This window comes from Aptenodytes patagonicus, chromosome 6, assembly GCF_965638725.1.
Source record: "Aptenodytes patagonicus chromosome 6, bAptPat1.pri.cur, whole genome shotgun sequence".
Lineage (NCBI taxonomy): Eukaryota > Metazoa > Chordata > Aves > Sphenisciformes > Spheniscidae > Aptenodytes > Aptenodytes patagonicus.
Window position 1 is genome coordinate 51209686 of NC_134954.1, and position 25441 is coordinate 51235126.

The following is a 25441-nucleotide window of genomic DNA, read 5'->3' on the forward strand; positions in this document are numbered from 1 at the left end:
CTTGTTAATACTCTTCATTGGTGACAGTACCAAGTTCGTAGTTTGAACAGTTCAAGAAATATTTCATCCCTTCAGAAACTTGAGACAGGTTATGAACTCTTTGCAAAGAACAGCAGAACAATCTCCATCCCTGATTTGCTTTGGCATCCTTTCTTTGGGACATAAATGTTTCCCTGAGTTGTCAGTGCCAAAGACTCTAAAGTTTCTGGCAGCCATTCATCTCTTCTTGGCTTGTGATGTCAGCTCAGTACCCTCGTTCTATTGAACGTATATATTTAGAAGTGACACTTTGGAATCTCCTCCACTCCATGTTTTGCTTCTTTGCTATTCAGTGCCCATGATCAAGGACACTGGGATCTCCTTCTTGAAGTAATATCCAAAAAGTCTATACAGTAGGTTTTTTACTGTACAGGCGCAGGCAAAAGGTTCAGGTAGCGTGTTCCCTACAGATATCTGAGGTATTAAGTCTTAAATGATTTGCTTATGTTTACTTGATCTGTCTTGTGTCTAGTGCTAACTGGTGTACCAGAAGTATACATTCTTAGGATGGTTAGTTTCCGAAGCCTTGCAACTTTTCATGACCAGCCTCTTGGGGGAGAGATGGATTTATTCTGCTTATGATCTTTAATCATAAAGACATGTTTATTCATCTTTATTTGCTTCATCAAGCTAAGCAGTGTTCAGAACTAACATTGTTAGATCCCCATACAAATACTCATATTTAAAGATGAATGTATTTCCTCCAGGGTAAAGCCACAGATGGGTTGAGAGTGCTTGTCATCTCCTGGCTAATTAGCTAATTTGGTACATTCATTCTGCCCCCCTCCCCTCCGGCCCCTCCCTGGCCCTCCTTGTTACTTGACCTTAAAATGAGGTAACTTCAGTGTTGAGATTAGTTGCTCATCACTACTGGGTTTATTGATGTGACAACAGTATCTTGATTGTATGTGTTCATTGTACCAGAACGTTACTATTTTTTGTCATTGATGTCACAGCATCCACATGCTAGTTTTATGCATCGTCCAGCACAGGTTGGCTCAATCCCATCTGTGTCCCTCTTTCTCTTCCTGAAGCGGAGTGATGCTACCTTGCGATGTTCTGTGCTTGCAGGATGAAAGAGCAGAAGCATCTCTTTCTGTCTGAGAGAAGGCATAACTAATTAGAGGATGTGTTGAAGTAAACCATTTCTTTGAAAAACTGTTGTGTTTCATGGGTGAATAGTGGGCATTATATCATTTAACTTTACAAAATCATGTATTATTACATGTTTAGCATGCATAGTAATTAATATATTCTTTCAATTACAGTTCATTTGCCATGAAAAGGAGGATATGATAGTTTGCCCTATGAAACAGGTTTATATGTGAAATCTGCCAGGTACGTGTATTAGTATGTGTGGTGAGTATGCAAAAAAACACAAAATATAATTAATATCTCTTACTTCTTTCTTAAATATTTTTTAGCCTGTTGGTAATTCAATTGCATAGCTGAAACATTACTAAAGTACATGTTTTCGTAGTTAAATTTGTAACAGTTTACATAAAGATAAGTTAGCAGATAGCCCTTTAAAGATGAGCTTTAATGATTATGAAAGGACTGAGGAACCAACCCCTTCTCATCTGTTGGCACTATATCCTTGAATACTCGGTATTGTCTGCTGCTTTGTTCTTTTTTTAATTGTGGGAATTGGATCGTTATTACAATGTATTTTTATTTCAGTAACAAGTTGTCTTACTGTTTTCAGATACTTTTTGCAATTAGTCATGTTATGTATGAATACTTGCCTTTCCGATTGAGGTGTATGTTCAAAACCTACTATGTCTCTATTGGGTTTTGTGTACCTTCCTGACAGAGCTTGGAATCCAGACTTTACTTGAATCCCAGGTATTTAGATTCTCAGTGTAGCCAAAAGGCAGAAATTCTTGCCCATGGAATATTAAAATATCCTGTGGATGTTGATGTATTGATAATTTGTTGCAATATTTGTAAAATTTGTTCCGTTCTCATTTTGATACAGGTAGCACAACGACCTGTGGAATATGAGTGATGACAAACCCTTTTTATGCACTGCCCCTGGATGTGGCCAGGTAATGGTCTGGCTTGAAGTTGTTAACATTGATCAAATAAAAGTAAAACAGTGAAACGTATTTATGGGGATCGAAGAAAGGGGATGTATGATAATGGGTAGAAAATATCTATGTTTTGCTGAAAAGCAGGTGACAGCAAGAATTTCTACCATTTTTTGTGTTTATTCAGAAAATGCTATCCATAGAAGAAAAAAACTAATTAAATTACCCTTTCTGAGCTGAAAACAATTTCATTTGTTAGCCCTGCTTTATTTGCTTTCATTAAAAAAATAAATAAATCCAGAAACATCCTAATTTATATCAGGTAACCTGTATTTTTCAGAATATTTCAATGTTAGTGGGGAGCTCATTGTGAAGCTTGCTTGTCACTAATATTCACAACTGTGGTGACTGCAAATATTTAATGGCATAATTTTTATTTATGTATATTTTTGTTTATAGGAAGATGCTAATAGTATGCATGCCACAAAATGTATTTCAATTCCTATTGTAGGTTTAATGTATTCTATTAAATAGCATTAGTAGGTATAGAGCTGAATGTAAGTAGAAGAGTAAAAATATTATTGAGTGTTTTAGCAGATGGTTGCTTAAAAGGAAGCTGTCTTAACACTTTAATTTAGTAACCTGAAAATAAATGAATTTGCATTATCTGCTGCATGATGGACATCCCTGCATCCTTTATATAGAATTAATTTCTTAAACAAGCTGAATTTTTTTCATTGTATTAGTGCGCTTGGATTTATTTGGATTTTTAGTTCAAAATATTTTCATTTTTATTCTGAAAACTTTGTTTTTTATGATGAATGACAGCATTCGACGGTTGGACTCGATGATCTTAGAGGTCTTTTCCAACCTCAATGATTCTATTATTCTACGATTAACGTTATATTAATGGAGCCTTCTGTATTTAAAGCGGGAAAGGACTAATATTTCTTATTATGGCTAATATGTTCAGAGACATCAAAAGAACAGAAGAGGACTGCCTTCTCCTAAGCAACACATTTGTCCCCATCCTATTTGAATCTCGTTTAGATGTAAGCTCTGTCGGAAGTGTTTTGGCAACTAATTCTCATAGAAGACGCATCATGGGGCTACAGCTATGCTTGATTCCAGTGAAGGAGAAGAGAGAAGTTCATGTCCCTGAAAATGGGCAAGGCTTCTCCAGATGCCAGCTCATACTGTAGAATAGAGAGAGGGAGTCAGGATCTGGGGATCCTATTCCCTCTGAAGGAGCCTGTCCATCACATAGTGGGGACAGAGAGATGTACTTACGTCTCTTAGTGTGATAGAACACCAAAGTTTCTGGCTTATGCTGTATCTAGAGATAAGGCACAGGAGCTACGGAGAGCTGGGCATTTGGAACCTTTGGCAACAGAGTTCTAACAAAAAAGTGCCTGGCCTGTATCACTCTGTCTTTCAGCGATCCTGCATTTTTAATTTCCCTCTCAGCTCCACACATACATGTCCTTTCTCAGAAATATTCTGGATGACTGTACTCTGAGGTCAACTAAGCTTTCTGTATTGTTTTCTGAGAGATGACACACATTTGGTGTGTATCTGTTACAAGATACATGTGGAGTGACTTAAATTATTGAGGAATAATCAGAAACATAACTTGGGACTCAAATGTTCACAAAGTAAAGTAAGAATTTGAATGTTTTGTAAAATGTGTTCTTTTTAGAAACCTGCATCTTGGGAAACATTTTCTTAGATTATCTCAATTGAAACACTAACTTTACCCACAATTACAGGTGCATAGCAAATTCCAAATTAGTAAAAGTAAGAATATCTATTTTACAGCACCTAGTTTGTCTGCTTACTGCTTTTTTTATAGAATGTGCCCCAAATTTGGGGGGAAGTATGCACAAAACTGGCATACTGCTGAAAATTTGAGAGATTTTTAAAATGCTGGTAAGTTTAGTTCATTCACAGCTTTTCAGTTGTCTGACATTGTTCCAGTATTTCCCATTCTATCTGCCTCTTATTTTATATAGTAAATAGTCAGGGGCAGGACCTATACTTTATTTTTACGCTATTAAATACAGTGAAGTCTGTGTTTGTGATTACAGATCAATTCTCATTATTGTGATAATACACACAATACAGAAATCAGATAGTGGTAATCAATTGCTAAATACTGTCAAGATCCATTAGTATAGCAAATGGCAGTTTGCTAACGGTTGATGAAGTCTGCAGCACTCTGAAATTTTATCTTGGACTTTTGATGAATGCAGGTCCTTACACGACCATTTCCCTGATATCATTACTGTTTTGTTACTATGAACATCATTTGAGTTTTATAATATTTCTGCTTGGTACTGTTGACCAAGGAGCAAGATACATCTGCCTAAGAGGGTTTTCTGTTAATGTAGTAATGATAGTTTTACGTGTTGTAAAAATTACTTTCTGTAGAATTGCATTTACTTTGTTCACACTCAAAATTACAACTATTTCTTAAAACTTTCTGCTGCAGCGTTTTACCAATGAGGATCATTTGGCTGTCCATAAACATAAACATGAGATGACACTGAAATTTGGTCCGGCTCGTAATGATAGTGTCATTGTGGCTGGTTAGTATATACTTTTGTAACTAGTTTATTCACTTTTCTCCTGGAATGGGCATACATTTTATGTATTTTTTTGTACATAATGCATAGACGTATGTTAAGAGGATATGAAACATTTTCTTCACTATAGCTGTCTGCAATGTGTGCTTAGGCAATATTTTCATACAAAATTAGCTTTTGTCAGAATTTGAAGCCAATATTATTCTCTATAAGTAACTTTTTTTTGGATTGGATATATAATCTAAATATTTTTCAACTATCAGTACTTTAATAATTGATTAAATTATGTAATAAGCATTCAGTAAGAACACACACTAATAAAGGCTATGCCTAACAGGATCTGTAACTAGATTAAACTGTATTTAAGTTTTAATTATTCATTTATATTACTTCTCTCTTAAATTTTAAAATATGTAGTGTTTTTTACATACTATGGTGACATTAGAAGAATGAATCGGTAATTATTATTCTTTAAATGGGATAGGAGAAGAAAGATGAAAATTTTTTTGTTTAATTTTAGCTTAAATTCAAAATACTTTTACTGTATTTCCACCTCTGAATTCATGGTATACCCTTGGTCAGTTGTAACTAACTTTTTTGTTTGTCCAGGATCAGAAGTAATCGCCAATGGATGATTGATTGCATTACAGATTTTAAAGTTCTTGAATGAAGATAGCACATGCTAATTATTCTAAAGTTATAGTCAGACTGGTTTTTTTCAGTGGTGGAACAGCCTAAATGAACTTCACAAAGGCTTTCAGACATTTTCAGAATTTTTTTTCCTTGTAAGTGGCTAATTTGTTAGGATGAGCAGACAAAAAAATTGTTACTCTTAAACCAGCAGTTATACATTTTAAAATTCTAACCATGATCCTTGGCAATTATACCGTAAGACAGGGGACCTGTCAAATAATCAGGTGTTTGAGAATGAAACCATGGCAGTGTCTGTCTCTTTGCAGCCACATGCCAGCGTATGAACTTGTTAGTCGTAAACGCCAGCTTACTAGTAAGGTGCACATAATACCGCTCTACAGTGTTTTAAATGCAGGTAACTTCGTGGCAAATGTGGTTAATTTTGACCTGATAATAATAGTGTAATAAGGGGAATTTACATAGTAGCAAAAACTTTATAGAAAGACTTTTTTGAAACTGCTTCATGCAGTAGTCAGCCGGGTGCCAGAAGTCTTATGATTCCAGGTTGACTATGCAGGCATCATAGGAGTCAATACAATCTTGTGTATGATATGACACTTTACTTCCTTTTAGAAGTTCCACGCCCTTGAAAGTAATCACTACTGTTTTCAGTAGTGAAGAAGAAGAGAAGAAACAAACTGTCCATGAGCTGTGCACTTTTCTCTCTCTCTTTTTTTTTTCTTTTTTTTTTTCTTTAATTAAAGCCTTCATGTAAGCCTTATCTTTATTTGAAAAGAGAGTCTGCTTGCTCACTGAAGTGATCTGCTGTGCTAGACTAGGCACTTGAGAATAGCTCCCTCTGGTTTCTGGACACAGACAGAAGAAATGCTTTGATACCCTCCCAAAACTAACTGTAAGGGGCTTACTGGTTTACAAACCTCAGTTGGTTGTCTCCAGCAGGTGGAGTATGCCTTCTGGTTGGCCTCCCTGCAAGGCAGAAAGGAGCCTGCTTGCAAGGCATAAGAGAGTTCTTAACCACATTATCTCTTTCTGTTTGCTTTTATTCTGAAAAATATTTACGATAAGTAGGTTCATAAATGCTATTTTAAAATAAAATTAAAAATAAAATTGTTCATTTCAGATCAGACACCAACACCAACACGATTCTTGAAGAACTGTGAAGAAGTGGGCTTATTCAATGAATTAGCAAGTCCTTTTGAAAATGAGTTTAAAAAGGCTTCTGAAGATGACATTAAGAAAGTATGTTCAAAAACTTTTTCTTCTCAGAGCTTCTACTTTTTGCATATCAGAAATTCCATTTTAAAAAGCAAACTTTGGATTTATATATTGCCTTCTAAACTATACCAATAATCATTTGCCAGCTGCTTATATATGTTGTAAGGAGAGAATACAAATCTAAGATTACTCTTCTGAAGATTAGTTTACCTGATTAATCTTCCATAGTTAGCATGGATAATGGGACACATCGACTTTGTCTTAATTCTTTAAATATCTAGTCTATATATGTTGAAGTTAATCATTAGCTTTGACTGAAATTTCATTAGGCCCTGAATAAGCAAAAAATAAGTCTGAAAAGTAAAGAGTTTTTGCAGAAAGGAAAACATTTGCAAGAAACCCATGTGAAAAGAATAGTATGTGAACACTGATTATTTTGATTAGTTTTAAAATACTGGTGTTATTCTACAAATCAAGAGTAATGATAATGAGAGTTAAATACTGACTACATTTAAAGAAGTGTCAGTCATTTGGTTATAATTATATTTGCTATGTGTTGAAATCACTTTTGCTTAGAAATTACTGATCACAACCTAAACATCTACTTTTTTTAATGTACAGATTGAAATATAAGAAAAATTTGGACTGTATCCATTTAGCAACTTCATGTTTTTATGAGGAACTTCCCATACATTTAAATGTGGTTTCTTCTGTTTATTTTAGTACTTCCCAGTCATAACTGGTTAGGGGCCCAAACATTTAAACACTTCTGCAAATGAAAAAATTTGTTCAATGCCCACTTTGAATAATTTTGCCTTTGGTTGACTTCCATGGGCAGTGATAAAAAATACCTTTTTATACTCATATATACAGATTTTGCAGAATCAGTGTCTGCATTTCTTTGTTTCAGTAAAGATTTTAATAGGTACTTGTGAATAGGATGGATTATTATCCATTCCTGACAAAGCCTCACCCTTGTTTCGTTACTGCAACTATAACAAGTCATGATTTTTTTAATTTTTCTTTTTTTAATTGGTCTATGCTAACTGTTCTTAAAACACTACATATGGTAATGACGATTCTGGATTTACTAATACCGTATTTTCTGTGTAACTCACCACTACCTTGGAGGAGGTTATAGGTATTGCAAAATATTTTAAATATTTTAACAATTTCTTTAATTGATGTTAATTTTCCAAGCTGCCTTCTGTGTAATGAGAAGAAACACAGTCCTGCCATATCTCTGGTTGATTAATATACATAAACAAACATGGCAAGGGGTAGAAAAATTTACCGTAATAGCACACTTTCTAGGGGGTTGGTATTTAGGTTTTTTTCTGTAGTATTTCATATTCAGATGTGGTGTGAAAAGAGATTTCACTTTTAACAGTCTTCCCTGCCCATTAGTAATATATTCCGTAGGAAAACTAGGAATTGAATTTAAAAAAAGCATCTGGAAGAACATAAATAGAAGCTGAGCTATGGGGGTAGTTTCTTCCAAAAGTATTTAGATAGCGTACTAGACAGGAGTGTAGACTTTCAAATCTATAGTAATGCTTTAAGTATTTTTGTAACTTAATTTCTTTGTGGCATTTCAGATGTCCTGGTGGTTATATCTGTTGTATTATAAAACTTGCTTTTTCAATAATTATTTGCTGCAATAACTTTGAAATTAATTGCCCACAGCAGCTTTATTAATTTGGAAATGCAGTTAGGATTTTGTGCTTTGTGGCATGTGATATAATAATTTACAGAAGGATAATACCTTCCTTTATCTGTAATTTTTAAGTGTAACACAGTCCTTCCTCAGCTATAATTTTCCTGTGACTCTTGGGAAAAGAAAACTTTAAGAGTGTTTTTAATTCTCAAGAAGAAAATACGTAGTGTGACATTGGTGTTGAAAGACAAAGTGTTACTGAAGATTGGTATTCATGCAGATGCTGGAAAAATAGCTTTGACTAGTAATGCATCTGCATCAAGATCTTCCAAACATCAGCACCTCCCTGTTGTTATAAGGCTGATATTTCTCTTCAGTTGCTTACATTTTCTTGCATATTTTAATTTTTTAGAGATTCAGTAATTTTGTTTTACATCGTTGCTCTTAGATGCCTCTAGATCTGTCTCCTCTTGCAACACCAATTATAAGAAATAAAATTGAAGAACCTTCTGTTGTAGAGACAACTCATCAAGATAGTCCCTTACCTCATCCAGAGTCTACTACCAATGATGAAAAGGTCAGAACCCTTTTTTTTTTTTTTAATTCATTTTTCAAATCTTCTGATGATCTATAAGTTTGTTGTACATGATGATAGCCACGCTGCTTAGCTGGTTGAAAGGAAAAGAATTTTCATTTGCCGTATTCCTGTGGATATGTACTTTCTTTCTTTTATAATTTGTTCAATTATTTAGTTAGCTTTGCTCACCGTACTTATTTCTTTGCCTCACACTGGCCATCCAGTAAAGTCAGAAAGGAAATAAAATTTAATATTCGTGCTATGTTAGAAAAGGCTTAAAGGGGCTCTTTATTCTGTTTTATGCATCATCATTCATTAAAAAGCAAAGAAAGTTCAGTTTCTTTGAATTTTTTTTTTTAAATAATGTCAACAGTTTGAGACTTTTCATGTGTACATTTTTATGTTTACCCTATGTTTTACCATAAATTGTTTTGTAGAACAGCAGGGGATGTTATACACAAATGTACAGGGCTGAATGGGCTGTCTTTCAAAGCTAAGCACCAGATAATTTTGTTTCAAATTTTATACTCCTTAGACTATAGCAGTATGTTTAAAAGTGGTGATCTTGGGCATTTGCTTGTTTAGTGTTTACTTGAATACCCATAGAAGACTGAGGTATTGTCTGTCACTAGAGGATGTTGCAGTCAAATCAGTTTTAGAACTATTGCTCTAAAGAAGAAATAAATGGTTTAATAGTAATGATAACTTTGATACGTGACTTGCAGTGTTTTCATCATGTGGAGTTCTCTTGAAGAACACAAAATGAAGCACAATCAGTGAAATTAATTATTTCTATTCCTACTTCAATAAATAAAAATATTAGGAGCAGAACATAATAAAGCAATATGGTTGCTCCAGTCAGTCTTTTTTCTATGTGCATCTTCAGTGGGCAGTCTGCATTTGAGGGACTTGGCTACCTTATTCCCAGAAATGAGCAGGACTTTTTAGGATCACTGGGTGATTCAGCTTGGAAAGGACTGCAGGAAGTTCCTGGTCGCACTTCCTCCTCAAAGCAGGGGTTAGCTCTGAGATCGGACAAAGTTACTCAGGGCTTTACGCAGTCTGGTCTTGAAACCTCTGAGAAGGGAGACTGCCCAACCTCTCAGTGCAACTTGTTCCAATGCCAGGCTGTTCTTGTGGTGAAAGCATTTTTCTTTGGATCCAATCTGAACCTCTTTGGTTTCAACTTGCACCCCTTCTCTTATCCTGCCAACAGGCACCAGTGTAAGAGCCTTAAGTGTGTGACACAAGTTTAAGAGTTTCAATTCAGATTTGTCTTTACAAAGCTTTGCTGAGTTTTATTAGTTAGCAAGGATGAGTAATCATAGGTAATCAAGGCAATCATGTAGTCTCAAAAATAGTAAAAGTTGTTTAAAGGAATACATGTAAAGAGCTGCTTAGGTTAAGCAAACCATAGTCCAAATCTTAAGTCTTCTCTGTTTCATTTCTTCTTTATTTCAGAGGTTAGTTTGTTTTTTTCGCTGCAAATATTTATTCTAAGTACTCTAATTTTGGCGGGAGATAATATTAGTGTCTTTATACAGTAGTGGTTCAGTATCTCATTAGCATCATTACAAGTGAAAATTATATCTCAATGCTTGGCAGTACTTATAAACTTGTCTCATTCATGATGTAATTTCAGTGTTGTCACTGTAACAGTGCTGAAGTGAAAAGCTGCTGCTGCTCAATGCTGTTCTCATGTCTGATTGTAGAGACAAGCTGAGCAAGGATGAGGGTGCTGCTTGGAGTGTGCTGCTGCTGAATGTGGTCTGCAGAAGTTGAGAAATGTGAGCAGAGTGTTGCTGTTTTCTCAGTTAGATTTTTATATTCTCCTTCTATAGATGTATTGAAGGAGGGAAGGGTTTTTTTTTCAGGGCATAGCTGGTTTTAAAATATATATGCCACTGTAACCATTTCATTGGCTGAATATATTTTAGTAGCCTTAAATGATTACAGCCTGTTAATGTTTGTGCAAGACAGTTCTAATTTTCCTTGTAGTTGTCAAAGGAATTTCTTGGAGACTCTTAAAAAATTATGCTTAATTCTTTTCCTAGTTTTCCGAGAGTTCCCTGAGTTCTATTAGGCTTCAGTAAGAGTTGATATTCTGCTTTGAATAGACCAAGATATCATTAGAAGTATATAAAGCCTTTTAACCTTAAAATAATAAGCAAATGAAACCTAATTTATTCTTTGAGAGCTTTCAAACTCATAGTTGCTTATTAACAGTGCTTTAAAGGGTGACCCTCAACAGTTTCACAGGTTGCTTAGTTATTGTCAGATAGCTAATTGCCTAACTTAATTATTTTAACACCAATTGTTTTCTTACAGTAATAATCAATTACAGTATTAGTTCTGGCCATCTACATTTCTGTATAGAGAATTCTGTGTATTCATTGATAGCATTAGGAAGTTATTGCATGATATTTGCTATTAAATGCAAAATACTTGCAACTATGCATCTCTGAAAACACTTCTTAAATAAAGTAACTATCCTCTTCTGTAAAATATTTTCCAATTCAGTGGTTTTTAGTTTCAAGAATAGAAGGGTTGGAAGGGTCCTTTTAATAAGTTTTTAATATCTTTGGGCTTAAACGTCTTTCTTGTAAAGGTGGGTAAAGGTAAGATCGTTTTGGCTTAATCTCATGATTGCAAATTCATCTCTATTTTTCCTGTTCTTTAGCAGAATATATTTACAAACTATTTCATTTCATACAAAATTTATACTGCATTAGTGCAATGCTTTGATGACCAATTAGTATCTTCTATCAGACCAGTGTGCCTATGGTTTTGTTTTTATATGCTAATTAAATGTCAGTTTCCTTTAGATCCATTCTTCTTACATTGTTGCAGTAACTAGCACATGCATGCACTTTTCCGAGTGTAGCATAGAGCAAGTTAGTGTAAGAAGTAAAGAGGAAGTTGAAAATACTTTGTTTTCAACTGTATAAACACACTCGTCAGTAAATGTGTTATTCCTTTAATGGTTAGGGATTGTTTCTGATCCTTGAAACAAAGCACAAATGCTGTCTTTAATAACACACAGAAATAATTCTGTGCATATGAGGTTTCTGTTTTCAGAATTTTATAGATTTATTTCAGAATTTTATACATTAATCTTCCAACCATTGCTGAAATCTGGTTTCCATAGAGCGCTTTGTTTAAGAGTTGCAAATCGCCTTTTTCCTAGTAGGGGATCAAGCCAGGGAGAGGCCCAGTTTTACAGTCAGTATTTATTAGAACACCCGTTAATTAAGCCAATAAGTATTCACAGAGTGCCATAACTTACTCGCTCACTCATACATAGTTACCTGGTTGCAGCAACAGTTGGGAGGCCAATCCCAGCCGCTTGCTCAGAGGTCTCAGGAAGGTCTTACTGACATGCCAGTGACTTCTAGATAGGCGTTCAGAAAGTGTTCAAGGTCAGGTTGGACGAGGCGCTGAGCAACCTGATCTAGCTGAAGATGTCCCTGCCCACGGCAAGTGGGTTGGACTAGGTGATCTTTAAAGGTCGCTTCTAACTCCAACCATTCTGTGATTCTGTGAAAGTCCTTCAAGGGGTTCATTCTTTCATCAAGTGTATATATAATCCTGTAGTCTTTGTTCACATACAGTGGTTTTGGAAGTTGTCTGAATTGTACAGCATGTTCATGCTAGCGTACCGATTCAGCTGGTGTTCTGAGTTTGTAAATCGTTGCAAATTCAACAGGGATGGTTTTCTCTGGAGCTTATCCATTCTTGGGAGACTTTTACGCACTGCCTCTCAGCGCTTCTCTTCTTGGCCTTCTGTATTTTGGTAGCTATTTCCCCATCCACACACAGAGGTACTTATAGAAGCCACTCGCACAAACCCATACAGAAGGGGCTGTTAGAGCATTACTGTTGTTGAGAATGTGTGAATATCTGGTTAGTTTACATTTTTGTATTAAAGCTATACACATGGCTCTGTGGCTGCTGTTAGCCAACTGTCTTTTTCTCCCTTTTTATGGGAATTAGAATTACTTTGCCATAGCTATTTATTCTGTGGCGTTCATATATCTAAATTTATATTTGTACGTATACTTTTATATGTATGTGGTTACCATGTATGAAGATGTTTCAGGTGAAAGGGAGAACAAGAAAAAGAGCTCTTACACCTCTGTTGGCTGTTAGGGGCAAACATGGGTGTTCCTGTGTCAGATCCCTACAATGGAAATGGACTTTCTAGCAGCTCCTCGCCCACAGTAATGAGACAGGTAATAGTGGCAAACAGCAGGCAGGAAAGGGTGAAGATGAAACCAGTGAAGAATGATACAATATTAATTTCTGAATTGACCATTGCCAGAAGATTATCAGGGCACGTATTCTCCCCTTATGCCTTCCTTTAATTTCCCACGGTCAAGCAGTTCAATCTCCTTTAAGTTTTCCCTGTGGCTCTTCTCACTGAATAAGATCTGTATAGCTGTTACACCAAATTCCTTATTTGCAAAGGAGTGTTTAATCCTGTCCTAAGAATATGCATTAGTCAACTCTTCCCAATTTTTTTTCTGTTTCTGCAATTCCATACTGGATGTTTTCTTCTTTTGACTGAATGCTCATCTGTAATTCTAGGTATCATGTTCTAGGTATCATGTTCAAATATTATAACATTTATAAATACACCAAATTAATACGAAAAAATTCTTCCTTTCCTCAATACTGTTATTCTCCAAAAACTCCCATTCACTGTAAACAGTCTTTTAGGTCCCTTGGGGAAAAGCCTGAACGAACTAATGAGTCCTGATGGCAAATCTAGCCTCTGAGCTTTTGAAGGGAGAAAATTTCATCATCTGAAGTCCTTTCTTTTTTAAAGCCCACAGTTTGCCAGCCCACTTACAGTTCTATGAAGTGCTCAAGAGGAGCACACACATTTTGCAATGGATGTATAAAAAGGAAAACAATCAGTAAGACAGCTAAGACCTTATTACTTAAAGCTTTGTGGATGAATTTTAAAAACTTAAGCTTAATTCAGAGCAAATGGTAATCAATGTAGCCTATATGACACAGGTATGAGATGTTCTCTTTGAATTACGGTTTAACAGTGGAGCAACTAAAGTCTGCTGGTCTTAAGAGTGTAGTTTTACGTGCCATTGATTGCAGTAGCTAGTATCAGAAGAATAAATAACTTGGAAAAATCCTGTCTGAAGGTAAATCTGAAGTCTGACAATATCAAGGGTTTTCTGAGAAGGAAGGCATTGGTTACCATAAGGCATTTCTGGGTTTTGAAACAGCAGATGCAGGTACTACATTTTAATTGATAATGTACTTTACCTGATTGCTAAGCTAAGAACTATAGTCAATTCTGTCTACTATTTACTTGCAACTAAGAAAATTTAATTTCTGTGCTCAAATCATTGCTTCTGCATCAGGATACGCGTATATTTTGCAAAGCTATGAATGTAACACTCCGATTTTTATCTTAGTAGCACTCTAGTTAAGAGAAGTACACGGGTAAGGGATAAAGGCTTAAAAAAAAAAAACTTTTTTTTTTTTTTTCCTTTTTACTGAACCATAAAATTCTTTTCTCTTGTTTAAATCCCAAACAATGGACTGAAACCAAAATGTACATAAGGCCACCATAAAATGTTTTCCTTATTTAGAGTGTGGGTCGACATGATGGTGGTGATAGCACCGTGGGTTTCTTGGCAAAAAAACTTAATACCTGATCAAAACTGAATTACAAGTAATACTAGCCTTAGCATAAATTGAGGCAGGGTTTGTCATAAAACTAAAATCACTGTCGTTGAAACAATTTCACTTTGATGGTTTAAATGATTCATCCAAAGGGGTTTTTTTGAATGTTTTTAATTGTATAACTGATTCTACTTGCATAATGTTATAGAAATTCTGATCTGTTTCATCAAACTGTGTTCATTTGACAGTCAGAATTAACGGTCTATAATTGTATTTTACAAACTGATTAAAGTTTGTTTTTCCTCAGGAAGTGTCACTGCAGCAGACCGCACAGCCTACATCAACAATAGTTCGTCCAGCATCGCTACAGGTTCCTAATGTACTACTTACGAGTTCTGACTCAAGTGTTATTATTCAGCAGGCAATACCATCACCAACGTCAAGTACTGTTATTACCCAGGCTCCATCCTCTAACAGACCAATAGTGTAAGTTACATAAATCTTAGTAAAATGTTTTCTTACGGAATTTGAAAATATTTTGTCTTGTTTATTTTCAGTTACTGCTTCTGCAGTTAACGTACAAATTTGAGATGCTTTGGTGTAATGTGGTGCTTTACTACATATGAAACATACAACTTTCACTACATGTGAAATATAATTCCATGTTCTCCACATCACTAAGTTCATTTTTTTGATCTCCAAATAAATATTACATTTCAACTGTAAACAAACAAACCAATTTAAAATAATATGTAAACTTGTTCTCTTCTCTGGATAAGTTTTCTTTTATATAGTTCATTCCTTTTTCAGTCCAGTTCCAGGTCCTTTTCCTCTGCTGTTACATCTTCCTAATGGACAAACCATGCCTGTTGCTATTCCTGCATCTATCACAAATTCTAATGTGCATGTCCCTGCTGCAGTTCCAGTAAGTAAGCATGATGCTATATTAATTTGAAAGTGGAGCAGATTTGCATAAGTGCAGCATAGAACTTAGTTTTAAGCAGCTTGATAGCTGTTTTGGCTTCAGAGGGTAGTGCTGTCATATGCTCTCTATTATGATAACATACTCAGGTTTTCTTCATTTTTATACTTTATCTGGTCAGCTTGTTAGACCTGTCACCATGGTGCCTAGTATCCCAGGAATCCCAGGGCCTTCCTCCCCACAGCCAGTGCAGTCTGAGGCTAAATTGGTAAGTGAAAAACTCCATTATTCCTCAAGAAGAATAACTTGAGAAAATTAATTAAATTCTATTGCTTTTTAAAACAGCTTTAGTTTTCTTTTGTTAGTCTAAATTCTGCAAGTACAAATTTAATAAAAACAGAAAAATAACAGCTGCATTTATTTTACAGTTATTTCAAATTCCAGATTATGTTAGTTCTGTTATTAATGGTCATTTTGATCTTATTTTCAATCATTCTTTTAAATGAACTAGTTTTTTAACTGAACTCCTTCTTGCTCCTCGTATTGGAGGATAGGAAATGTTAGGTGCAAGAAAGACAAGATTAGTAGCATGTTACCAGTGAACATCACCTTTAGAGAAGCAGAATACGTTGCCTCCCAAAGGATATGACATTTCTTAAAAAAACTAGGAAAAGAGAAAGTTTTTTTTAACAAATGTTTTCAGGATCTCTACTGAATATAGTCCATTTGGCAAGAGTTTTGTAATTAGATATGTATTACTGACATACTTAGGAAATTGTTTTGTGTGGAGGTTGTTTCTGTTGTGTCGGGGCAGTTTTTGGCGTTTGGGGATTATTTGGGAAAACGATGAGTAAAACAAGCAGAAGAAAGTTTATTCTGTTTTTTTTTAAATATTAGTGATCCAGTTATGGCGGTAGTTTGAATTAATCAATTTCTTGAAAAATTTTCTGCAACATTAGGTAGTTGCTTCTCTGTTTTTGCTGTGTGTGTTTGTTCCAACTGTTCTAAAGCAATACAAAATCTATTAGTAAACAATAATTAAACCTATTTATGTATTTACAAGATGCCTCTGTAAACAGTATCTGTCTTGTGAAGTAGTGTTCCTCTTCTGACTCTTACTTTGTGCTAAAAAAGATAAATGCTTAGATAAATGCATAGATGCTGCTAGATAAAATATATTTTTGTACATCAATACTGATAAATGGGAGGATGCCCTTAACATCCTTTGATATCTCATTTCTCTCAACCTAAACCTGTGGGCTTTCTTTCCTTACCCATTTTCTCTCCTCAAACCACAATATGAAAAACAGTGAGTCTGGGAACACTAATTATTCTGCTCTCTGGAGTAATGGGATTCCAGTATAGTGGGCACACTAGACCACATTCACCGAATACTGAAACTATTGTGGAGAGCGGGTCACCAGTGTACTGACTTTTCCTAATGCTGTCAGGTCTTCCTTCATTTTCCTCCTCTGTTGAACACGACAACTTTTAAAATAGTGTAGAGAAGGACAGAAAGGAAGAAGGTCTGTTTCTGTGCATCCTTGTCCCCCTAGGAATGGGAAAAGGAATCTTTTAATACCTGAGGAAATATTTAAATGTAACCAGCTCTGATGAGGTGAATTTATCTTAAATCCAGGAGAGAAGAATGTAAGAAAGTGAAAACAAGAACTATTTTCTCAGAAATTGCACGTTCCTTAGAGTCAGGAGATTCATGCACTGAATTCTGCTTTGTGAAATCCAGGAGGAATTGGTTCCAAATCACTTTTTTATATGGACAAGAAATTAGTTTTTTAAGCATATTACTGAGTGATTTGCTCTTGGAAAGCTTTAAAGGGGGGAAGGAAATACATGTATGTGGTGAAGACTTTGATCTCGCGTTGGAAGAAGCAATCGCTCAGATGCAAAGAAAAACAAAGATCATTAGACTTAAAATTTAACAGTCTCATTAGTCTTCTCGTTAGAATTTAGCTAATATATGCACTTCAGTGATTGCTTATCTTTTTTTTTAAGTGAGACTGTAAAAAGGGTATTTGCAGTATTTCTTCTTTCTTGTCGCTTAATATAAAGCATGAGCAGAATTCAAGAATATCAGAATTATGTATATTTCTTATGCTCATTTACTTTTATATAGTGCCTATTCACAAAAATAAAAAACTTAATTTCTTATCACTCCTAAAGTAAAAGCAATTTAATGAGAAACTTAATGTTTATGTAGAAAAGCTTCCAACAGGAAGACTAACTCGCTATGCCATGTGATGCATTGTTGGCAGATATGTGATCGTTTATTAACTGTAAAGTTCCATTTAATTTTTAAAACTTAAGTCTTTGTGATGCCAAATCCTTTCTTTTTCATGTATCTCTTGAAAATAATTTTGCTTGCTACGTACTGAACTCTGCAAAGGTATGGTAATCAGGTTTATTTTTCACTTGTGTTCCTGGTTAAGCCAACAGAAGACTTAATATTTAGTTTTACAGCTACTTGTTTGCTTTTTATTTCATTAATAGTTCACATTTAAAGTTGAAATATAAGCTATTACACTGAATTAAATTTAATAACTGAACAGTGTATGTTTCATCTATTAACAGTATACTGCAATTTGTGGATTTACTGGTATGTTTAAGTTAGCAGAACACTGGGAACACTTCCTGTGTCCTTTTGCCTGCCATAGCCACATTTCTGCTTCATGTTGGGGTGAAGTCTATCTATAGTTGCTTTATTTTATTTATTTATTATTTGGAGAATTTTTTTGTTGTTCTTTATAGACAGACCTTGCAGTCTTACGGATTTTTGCGTATTGCATTATAAAATGTAGAAGTAGAATATGTAGCAAATATAAAAAAAAATGCTCGAATAGTTTCTTAACATTGCAGCTATTCCTCAGGCATTAAAGTAAGTTTGGTAGTGTATGTGATGCACAATTTGGAAAGGTAACGTGTTTTTTCATATCTCCAAAGGGTTTTGTCATATATGCATTTGGCCATCGTTGTTTGAATCTTTCTTTTATTCGAAGACCCTACTTTCCCAATACGGTATTCTGCATTTTCTACTATCATATGTATGACATTACTATTTCAAGGTATTCTTCGTCGACACAGATCTGCCTACTTCAGAGATTGACTAAAATTCTTGAAGAACTGTTTGCAGTAACTTTGTCACTCTAAGATGCAATATCCCCAAATTGCTGAATTGTTACCAGGTATAGATCTGTCCTGTGTAGAAAGCACAACTCCTTACGTTTTGTGTGAAATACCTGGTGCAAACCAAGGCAGGAACCAGGCGCTTCCCTTTGTTTGTGCTTTGCGCCTTTCTTTACAGACGCTATTTCTGCAGTTCATTTCTTGCATGATGTTTCAAGGAACTAACGTATTTTAGAGCTTTGTAATAAGAAAAGCACTTTGTGCTCTGATTTCATTCCTCATCTCAATCATTTATTTTTCTCTTACCTGTTTACAAAAGGCTACTGTTGTGTAGACTTCCTTTTTTTTTTTTTAAGTGAAGATGAGAACTAATTTGATAAAAATCAAATTAGAGATTGTAGTGCCATTATTTCCTAATGCTAGGGAATTTAATTATTTAAATATGGATTTGGGGAACTTAATTTCGATATTTTTATTAATGTGAAAACAACACACTTCTATTTTGATCAATGCCTGTTGTTTCCTTATGAGTTGCATATACCAAATTGTACATAGAGCATCATATATTTCTTTATATAAAATCATGAATGAACTTTAGTAAAACAAACTGACATTTTGATTTCTGGAAGCTAAAGCTTAAAATAACTGGCTGAAGACATCTTTGGAAATGGGCATAGGATGCCTTCCTATTACACAATTAAAATTTTTCTGCAGCTATCCTAGAAGTCTTAAAACCCTTTAAAGATAAGGGAACTAATATAGTTGCTGGTTATTTTTTTCCCCCACTATGGACAGCTTTTGGAGACTTTTAGTTTGTAAATGGGCTCTCCTAATGACATTTGAAAGTGTTTTTAGATTAGAGTGTCCAAGCTTAATGCATAATAATCAGAACTGTGTATTTATTTCTATGTTTGATAAAGTTTTCAGTCTGAAGTGTCAAAACTCCTTCAGCATGGCAGTTTTGGTTATTCATGTGAAGTGAGTTACTGAGATGTCACTTCTAGAACTCGGTTCTTTGCTGAAATGCTCTTTTCTCTGGTTACCGTTTAAGTTGCCTGACACTAAATGATCACGGGAATTCCATAGAGGGACAGGTGCATGTGAGAACAGGTTCACTGAGTGAAATAGCAGATAGAAAAATGTATACCAACTGCAAGGAATAATGACTGGGAGGAAAACAAAAAAAAAAAGAAAAATGAAATAAAAGCTGTGAGAGACAAAAATTAAACAATTGGCTATGCAGTGAGCCAAATCCTTATGATTGGTGACATTATTGCAAGAGGCTCTCAACTGAAACAGCTAAAATTTAGTGGAAGAGTGTGTTAAGCACAATCATATGTGTCTACTTCAGCACTGAAACATATACAGTGCTGTATGTGTTTCAGTGCTACGGGATAATTATGTGAAATTAGATTACATTTTAATTTTATTGTCCAATAATGAAGTTATTGTAGTGAACATAGCTGCTCCATTCACACCTGTGAAAGGCACTGTTACTATAGTTTTGAACATTCTTGGATCCTTTTTCTCCTATTGCTTGTAGAACTGAAGTGAAATATGACTAGAGATTTTATTCAGACACAAGCTGTCTTTTACTGCTATTCTTTCAAAAATATCCCTGTATCTTGTACTGAGAATGACATTCAGCAGGAGTGAAAATTAGTTTCAGATTTCTGTGGCACACTTAATATAAATTGTTAGTTTTTCTGACGTGACTCCATATTTGTTGTTATGCTAAAGAAACTAACTTCCACATACTTAAGTAAAATCAAATGTATAAGTCAGTTTTGTGGTAATGTAGAGAGGCTTAGAAGTAGATGCAATAGCTGTGTTTAAAAAAACAAAACAAAACAAAAATACTTCCTTACTAAGATAAGGATGCATGATTCTAAATATTACAGAATTGCTTCTGATCTCTTTGTGAGAAGATCTGTAATAGTATGCTTTCCGTATATGAAATGCGAGCCATGAGCTACTCCTAGCTGTAAAACACCCTTTTTTTGCGTGTACAGCTTGTGGATGCAAACTTAATGTTCAGACCCTTCTGCATGGATTGCAGAAGTTTCTGAAGAACTTAAAAATTGCTTTAACACTGAATGTTTCCCTCCGTCTCCTCCTACCCATATAAAACCTTTTGTCACAATCTGAGAAATACCTTGCACACAGTGGGCGACCAGTAGGCTTTCTGCAGGAGGCTTCTACTGAGAAGTGACAGAGGGCAGCTTGGCAAATGTTCAGAAACCGACATTAACTTGCTGGAGCCCGGCATGGGACCTTGTGTTCAGCAGAATTCTTCTGACCTGTCTCTCTGCATGCCGAGCTAATCAGCAAACACCTAATGAGCCTACTCTAAAGAAACAGACCCTCTCACAACCTACTTCATTTTCATATGTTCTCTAGGGGTGGAGAGACAAGACTTCATAAGGACTGATGATGCTGCAAAGACCACAATAATGATAATTAACTTGCTGAATTTAGAAGATTATGCTGTTAATTAGTTGCAAAATAAAGATAAGTAATAGAGCAGCAGATGGTAGGATAACACCCAGGAGAAGGAGGGTTATTACTCTGATGAGCTTTTGTGGCAGATATGAAATATGGATCTGAGTTTTTCGCAAATTGTTTCTGGAGAATATTATCTTTTCTGTGAGCTCTTGATGGAATGATCTAGTCCTACCAAATTTTTACAGATGTGGTGAGGATTTGTTTTCACGGATATATGTGAACAATAAAACCTTGCTAATAAAGACTTTAAAAGCTATTAAGCTATTTGAAAATACCACTTTTAGTTTGCCTCTAATAACCAAATAATATCAAACAAACCTTGGTTGTCATCAGGTTTCCCCACATAATAATGCTTATATACATTTATTCTAATACTTGTTTCAATATACTTCATTTTTAAAACTGAGATTCTCATTGTATTTGGGGTAACTGTCTCACTACTTACAGGAAGTACGACATACATACAGTATTTTACTCCAGCATTGCCTTCTAAAATATGAAACCTTTTAAATACATGAGCTGGATATCTCCTTGTGAAAATCTGTAGATATTCCTCAGATTTTCATTATATTTCTGCATTTGTGGATAATTTTAATCATAATTATTTTAATTTCAACTTTTAAACTCTGTAATATAAAACTAAAAACAATTATTTTCTGTTTCCACAGTACATTACATTTAACAATGTAATTTTCAAAAGGAGTTTGTTTATGTATAAATTTACAAAATTATGTTTAAATGTTAGCATTACAATAGGGAAAGTTAAGTCCTACTTTGACTGTTTGCACATCTATTGTGCCTGATGATAGATCTTCTATAATGTAGATAGGATTGTGCTATTTCCTTCACTTTCTACTGCCATTTTCAAATTAAATGTAAAATAGCATGAACTTCCTTTCTTTTTAGGTTAACTTTGCAAATTTTTCTTTAACACAGAAATGCAGAAGTAGAAAGAATGGAGCTAGACAATAATAGTTTCTTGCCTTATGTGCACATTAAAAAAACAAACTAAACCTAATTAGTTTTGTTTCATCTCCCAAATCTTCTGAACTTGGGCTCTGTTTCACTAAGAAAATGGATATGCTAGTGAAACTTTTTATTTAAGTAACTGACTTCAAGCAAACACTACAAAGCATTTCTAGGAGTTTATAGACTATTGTTTTGTGGTATTTTTGTGGAGGATGCTTACATCAAGATTTGCTCATGCAATCATGAGCAGAGTAGATTAGACACTCTGGCCATACACCCTACAAACTGTATAAATGTTTATGCTCCACTGCCATGAAAATCAGAAGTTAGCTTGTTATCACATACAACCTCCTAGTATAATGGCTTGAAATAAAAGAGAGCGTACCCTTTAAAACCTCAGCAGAAGTTAAAATAGACACATTGTAACTAATTTATTACAACTAATTTGTCCTGTGACTACTGTCTTGATTTTGACTCCTGAAAGTTTGTCACACCCTGCTAAACAGCAAGTTATGATACAAGAAATACTTCTAAAGTAATTCAGATAACAAATGAAAAGACTGATGTTAATAACTTACGGAAAGAATATCAGATAAATTTGTCATACTAACATTAAATACTCGCTACTTTCTTTAAAAAATATTTTTTAAAAAGTGATTTGGAAATGATGTGTCTCCCTGGTAGTCCTGGTGGTAGCTTAGAAAATTTTACCATTTAATGACCCAGATTAGTCAGAATTTGAAGGGGGGGCAGAGTGGAAATCATCTTATCAACCTTTCAATTGTTGTAATTAGATCATAGAGTTTGGTTTTAGTAATTTTAGTTCAACAATTAGAAAACACTTCGGTCTTTCTCCGCTTGTTTAGCTGGAAACAGGGATTGAAATTTTTTTGTTAGCTTGTTTTTCCAAGGTGAATTAGGAAGGTACAAGTTGATTCTTGAGTTTGTTTTAATGCTGTAAAGGAGTTAAAACAACTACTGAAGGGCTTAGGATTTTCACAGTGCTGTATCTATACTAAGACTTACAGGCAGTTATCTTGAAAATTTTTGTCATCCTGCCCTAATGCCTGCAGCTATCCTAAATTCTTTTTGTTAGAGCTGAGCACTGGGGAAATCGCTATGAATTTGTCTTGTGTACTTTTCTGAAAGCACCTTCTTCATTCCGGGAAACTTAAAGTTGATACAAAAATGAGGTGGGGAACAGAACTTTGCTAACGCTGAATTTTTATGTACACTTTAATGGTCCCTATTTGGGGTAACGTGTGCTGTTACATTCAATCTAGAGCAGTCACTATGGAAGAGACTTACTACAGGAGTCACTGGCTAAATATTCCGTAAAAGCAAGCCAGCAGAGGAGTGTTGGAGTTTCTCAGTTCTCTTTGTAGCCCTCAAATGGGCTATCTGCTGGTGGTGGTTAGATGCTACAGCCAACTATATGGATTTGATAGTTGATGTAACTTGCCATATTGCAGACCTGAAGATTTTTTGCAGTTCTGATGGAGGTAATCTGCAGTCTGTTGTTCCAATTGTAAAATAGGATCCAGGAAAGCCTATCACCATGCAAGGTAGGAGAGAGCTGTCCCTATATTCCAATGACTTAATTATTGAGAGACATTGGATACTATAGTTTATAGAGAATATCTACATACTTAGATGCGAAGTCTTCTGCGTATTTTGAGCTGGCCAAATGCAGCCTAGCTCCAGCGTTTTTAAGACATTCTATTTATATTAGTACTTTGGCAATACTTTGTTCATATTCCAAAATATGATGATACAAGTTATCAGAGTTTTCATAAACTGTCATGTATTAAGTCATTAATCTTTTCTTAAACTTGTATTAGATTCTTTAAAAATCCAGTGCTGAGTAGAAAAACATTCTTTAATACCACTTATCTAGTAAGGTAAATTCTTAAGTAACACAGAGAATTTCATGGTAAATTACACAATATTAATGAAATTTTAAGAAAGAATCTGGAATTACAAGCAGTTGTATCTACTGAAAGTTAGTATGACCTTTTATCACTTAAGATTAAGAATTTGTTGTAAATAGAATATATTATCTGTTATAGTTTTAATAGATTCCACCAAAAGTTGGGTGAAATAGTTTTCAAAAGACATTCAATAAAATGCTTTAAAATACTCTATCAAGTTGTCAGTAACTCTTGAATGTATTACATACAGCTGAAATTCGAAGTTACTGTTCTTCGTAGTGGCTGTGTGCAATAAAGGAAGAACTTCAAACATTTTAGCAATTTTTTAATGTAAAATAGCATGCTGTAACAGTTACCTTGCATATTTCTATATAAATAAAAGCTAATCTTTACAAACAACCTGAAGGTCGTTATTGTTTTGCGCATTACTGAGATGTTTCAGCAAAGACCTTGGCTTTTATATAATAATTACTCATAGGAAGAATTGTAGAGGTGAGTATTTGTAAAGACCGTGAAAAAGTGGAGTCGTAACAAACTGTTTAAAAATGGATAGAGAACACCGGACTTTTTAAAATGGAAAGAAATTTGTGTTCTGTTTTTTACCTATTTTCCCTCATGTGTGGTTGTTTTCTTTCTGATCTGTGCCTTGTGTAATACCAGCCTCAGCAACTGTTTGTTCACAGCCTTCCAGTCATCTCTTTCTGGGCACAGTTCATCACGAAGGAGACTTTCTCTTTACTTCTCCATACAGCTTACCATCCTTCTCTTTCTGAGATCCTATGTAAAGCCTCATTGCTATTGGCATGCTTGCAAGAAATTGTCACCTATTAGTAGGTATATGCCTAGATCACTGTTGAAAGCCTCTAAAAAGAAACAGCTATTTTAGAGTTGGAGCTCCTGTTTCCAAAATGGAAGTAACTACTAATATAAATCATTACTAACTCCTCAAGTTAGCATGATAGAATAGTTCCTTTTTTTTTTTCCTTCTTTTTTTTTTTTTTTTCTGCTTGCAGAGATTGAAAGCAGCCTTGACCCAGCAGCACCCTCAGGTAACAAATGGAGATACTGCCAAGGGACATCCAAGTGGGTTGGTTAGGACTCAGTCAGAGGAACCACGACCACAATCACTACAACAACCTGCAACTTCAACAACTGAAACACCGGTATGACAACAGAGTGGACACGTACTTCCTGGCCCCTTCATTGTTCTGCAAAAAAATTTTTTTTTCTTTACTCTTGATTTGTAAAATAGAGGTTAACATGAGCTACAGACTCCTCTTGGAGTCAATCGTTCTGTAGCAGTAAAATGTGTATAGTTCTTACATGTTCTTAAATGCTTCTAAAATGTATTATCCAAGATGATAATTTCAAAATAGGTATTACCTATCTGCTCAAATTTAGAACTAAGTCCTCCTGATTACTGGAGCGCATTAACAGGAAATTCTGTGGTAACTGAAAATTGTACAACTGTTTAATATATATTTGAAAAAAATAAGTGCTTTTATTTTTTATTTATATTGCATGTTTAATATTTTAGATCATAAACACTTAAGAATTTTCTTAACTG

General features: G+C 34.7%; 1 protein-coding gene and 1 long non-coding RNA gene across 5 annotated transcripts in view; one reads left to right on the forward strand and one right to left on the reverse strand.

Annotated features, from left to right (window-relative positions):
- ATF2 (activating transcription factor 2) overlaps positions 1-25441 on the forward strand; it is a 50982-nt gene that overhangs the window by 8363 nt on the left and 17178 nt on the right. For 3 of the 4 annotated variants that reach the window (XM_076342577.1, XM_076342579.1, XM_076342578.1), the window contains 9 exons: positions 1308-1377; positions 2018-2087; positions 4561-4657; positions 6429-6547; positions 8629-8757; positions 14714-14892; positions 15217-15331; positions 15510-15596; positions 24888-25037. In XM_076342577.1, the coding sequence (XP_076198692.1) occupies positions 2040-2087; positions 4561-4657; positions 6429-6547; positions 8629-8757; positions 14714-14892; positions 15217-15331; positions 15510-15596; positions 24888-25037 (924 nt within the window). In that variant the 5' untranslated portion in view covers positions 1308-1377; positions 2018-2039. The remainder of the gene's footprint in view (positions 1-1307; positions 1378-2017; positions 2088-4560; positions 4658-6428; positions 6548-8628; positions 8758-14713; positions 14893-15216; positions 15332-15509; positions 15597-24887; positions 25038-25441) is intronic. The other variant, XM_076342580.1, reaches the window with a different exon arrangement.
- LOC143162344 (uncharacterized) lies at positions 885-12204 on the reverse strand. The gene is made up of 2 exons (XR_012995685.1): positions 12066-12204; positions 885-1139 (listed from the first exon to the last, which is right to left on the reverse strand). It is a non-coding gene; the product is annotated as an uncharacterized LOC143162344 (long non-coding RNA).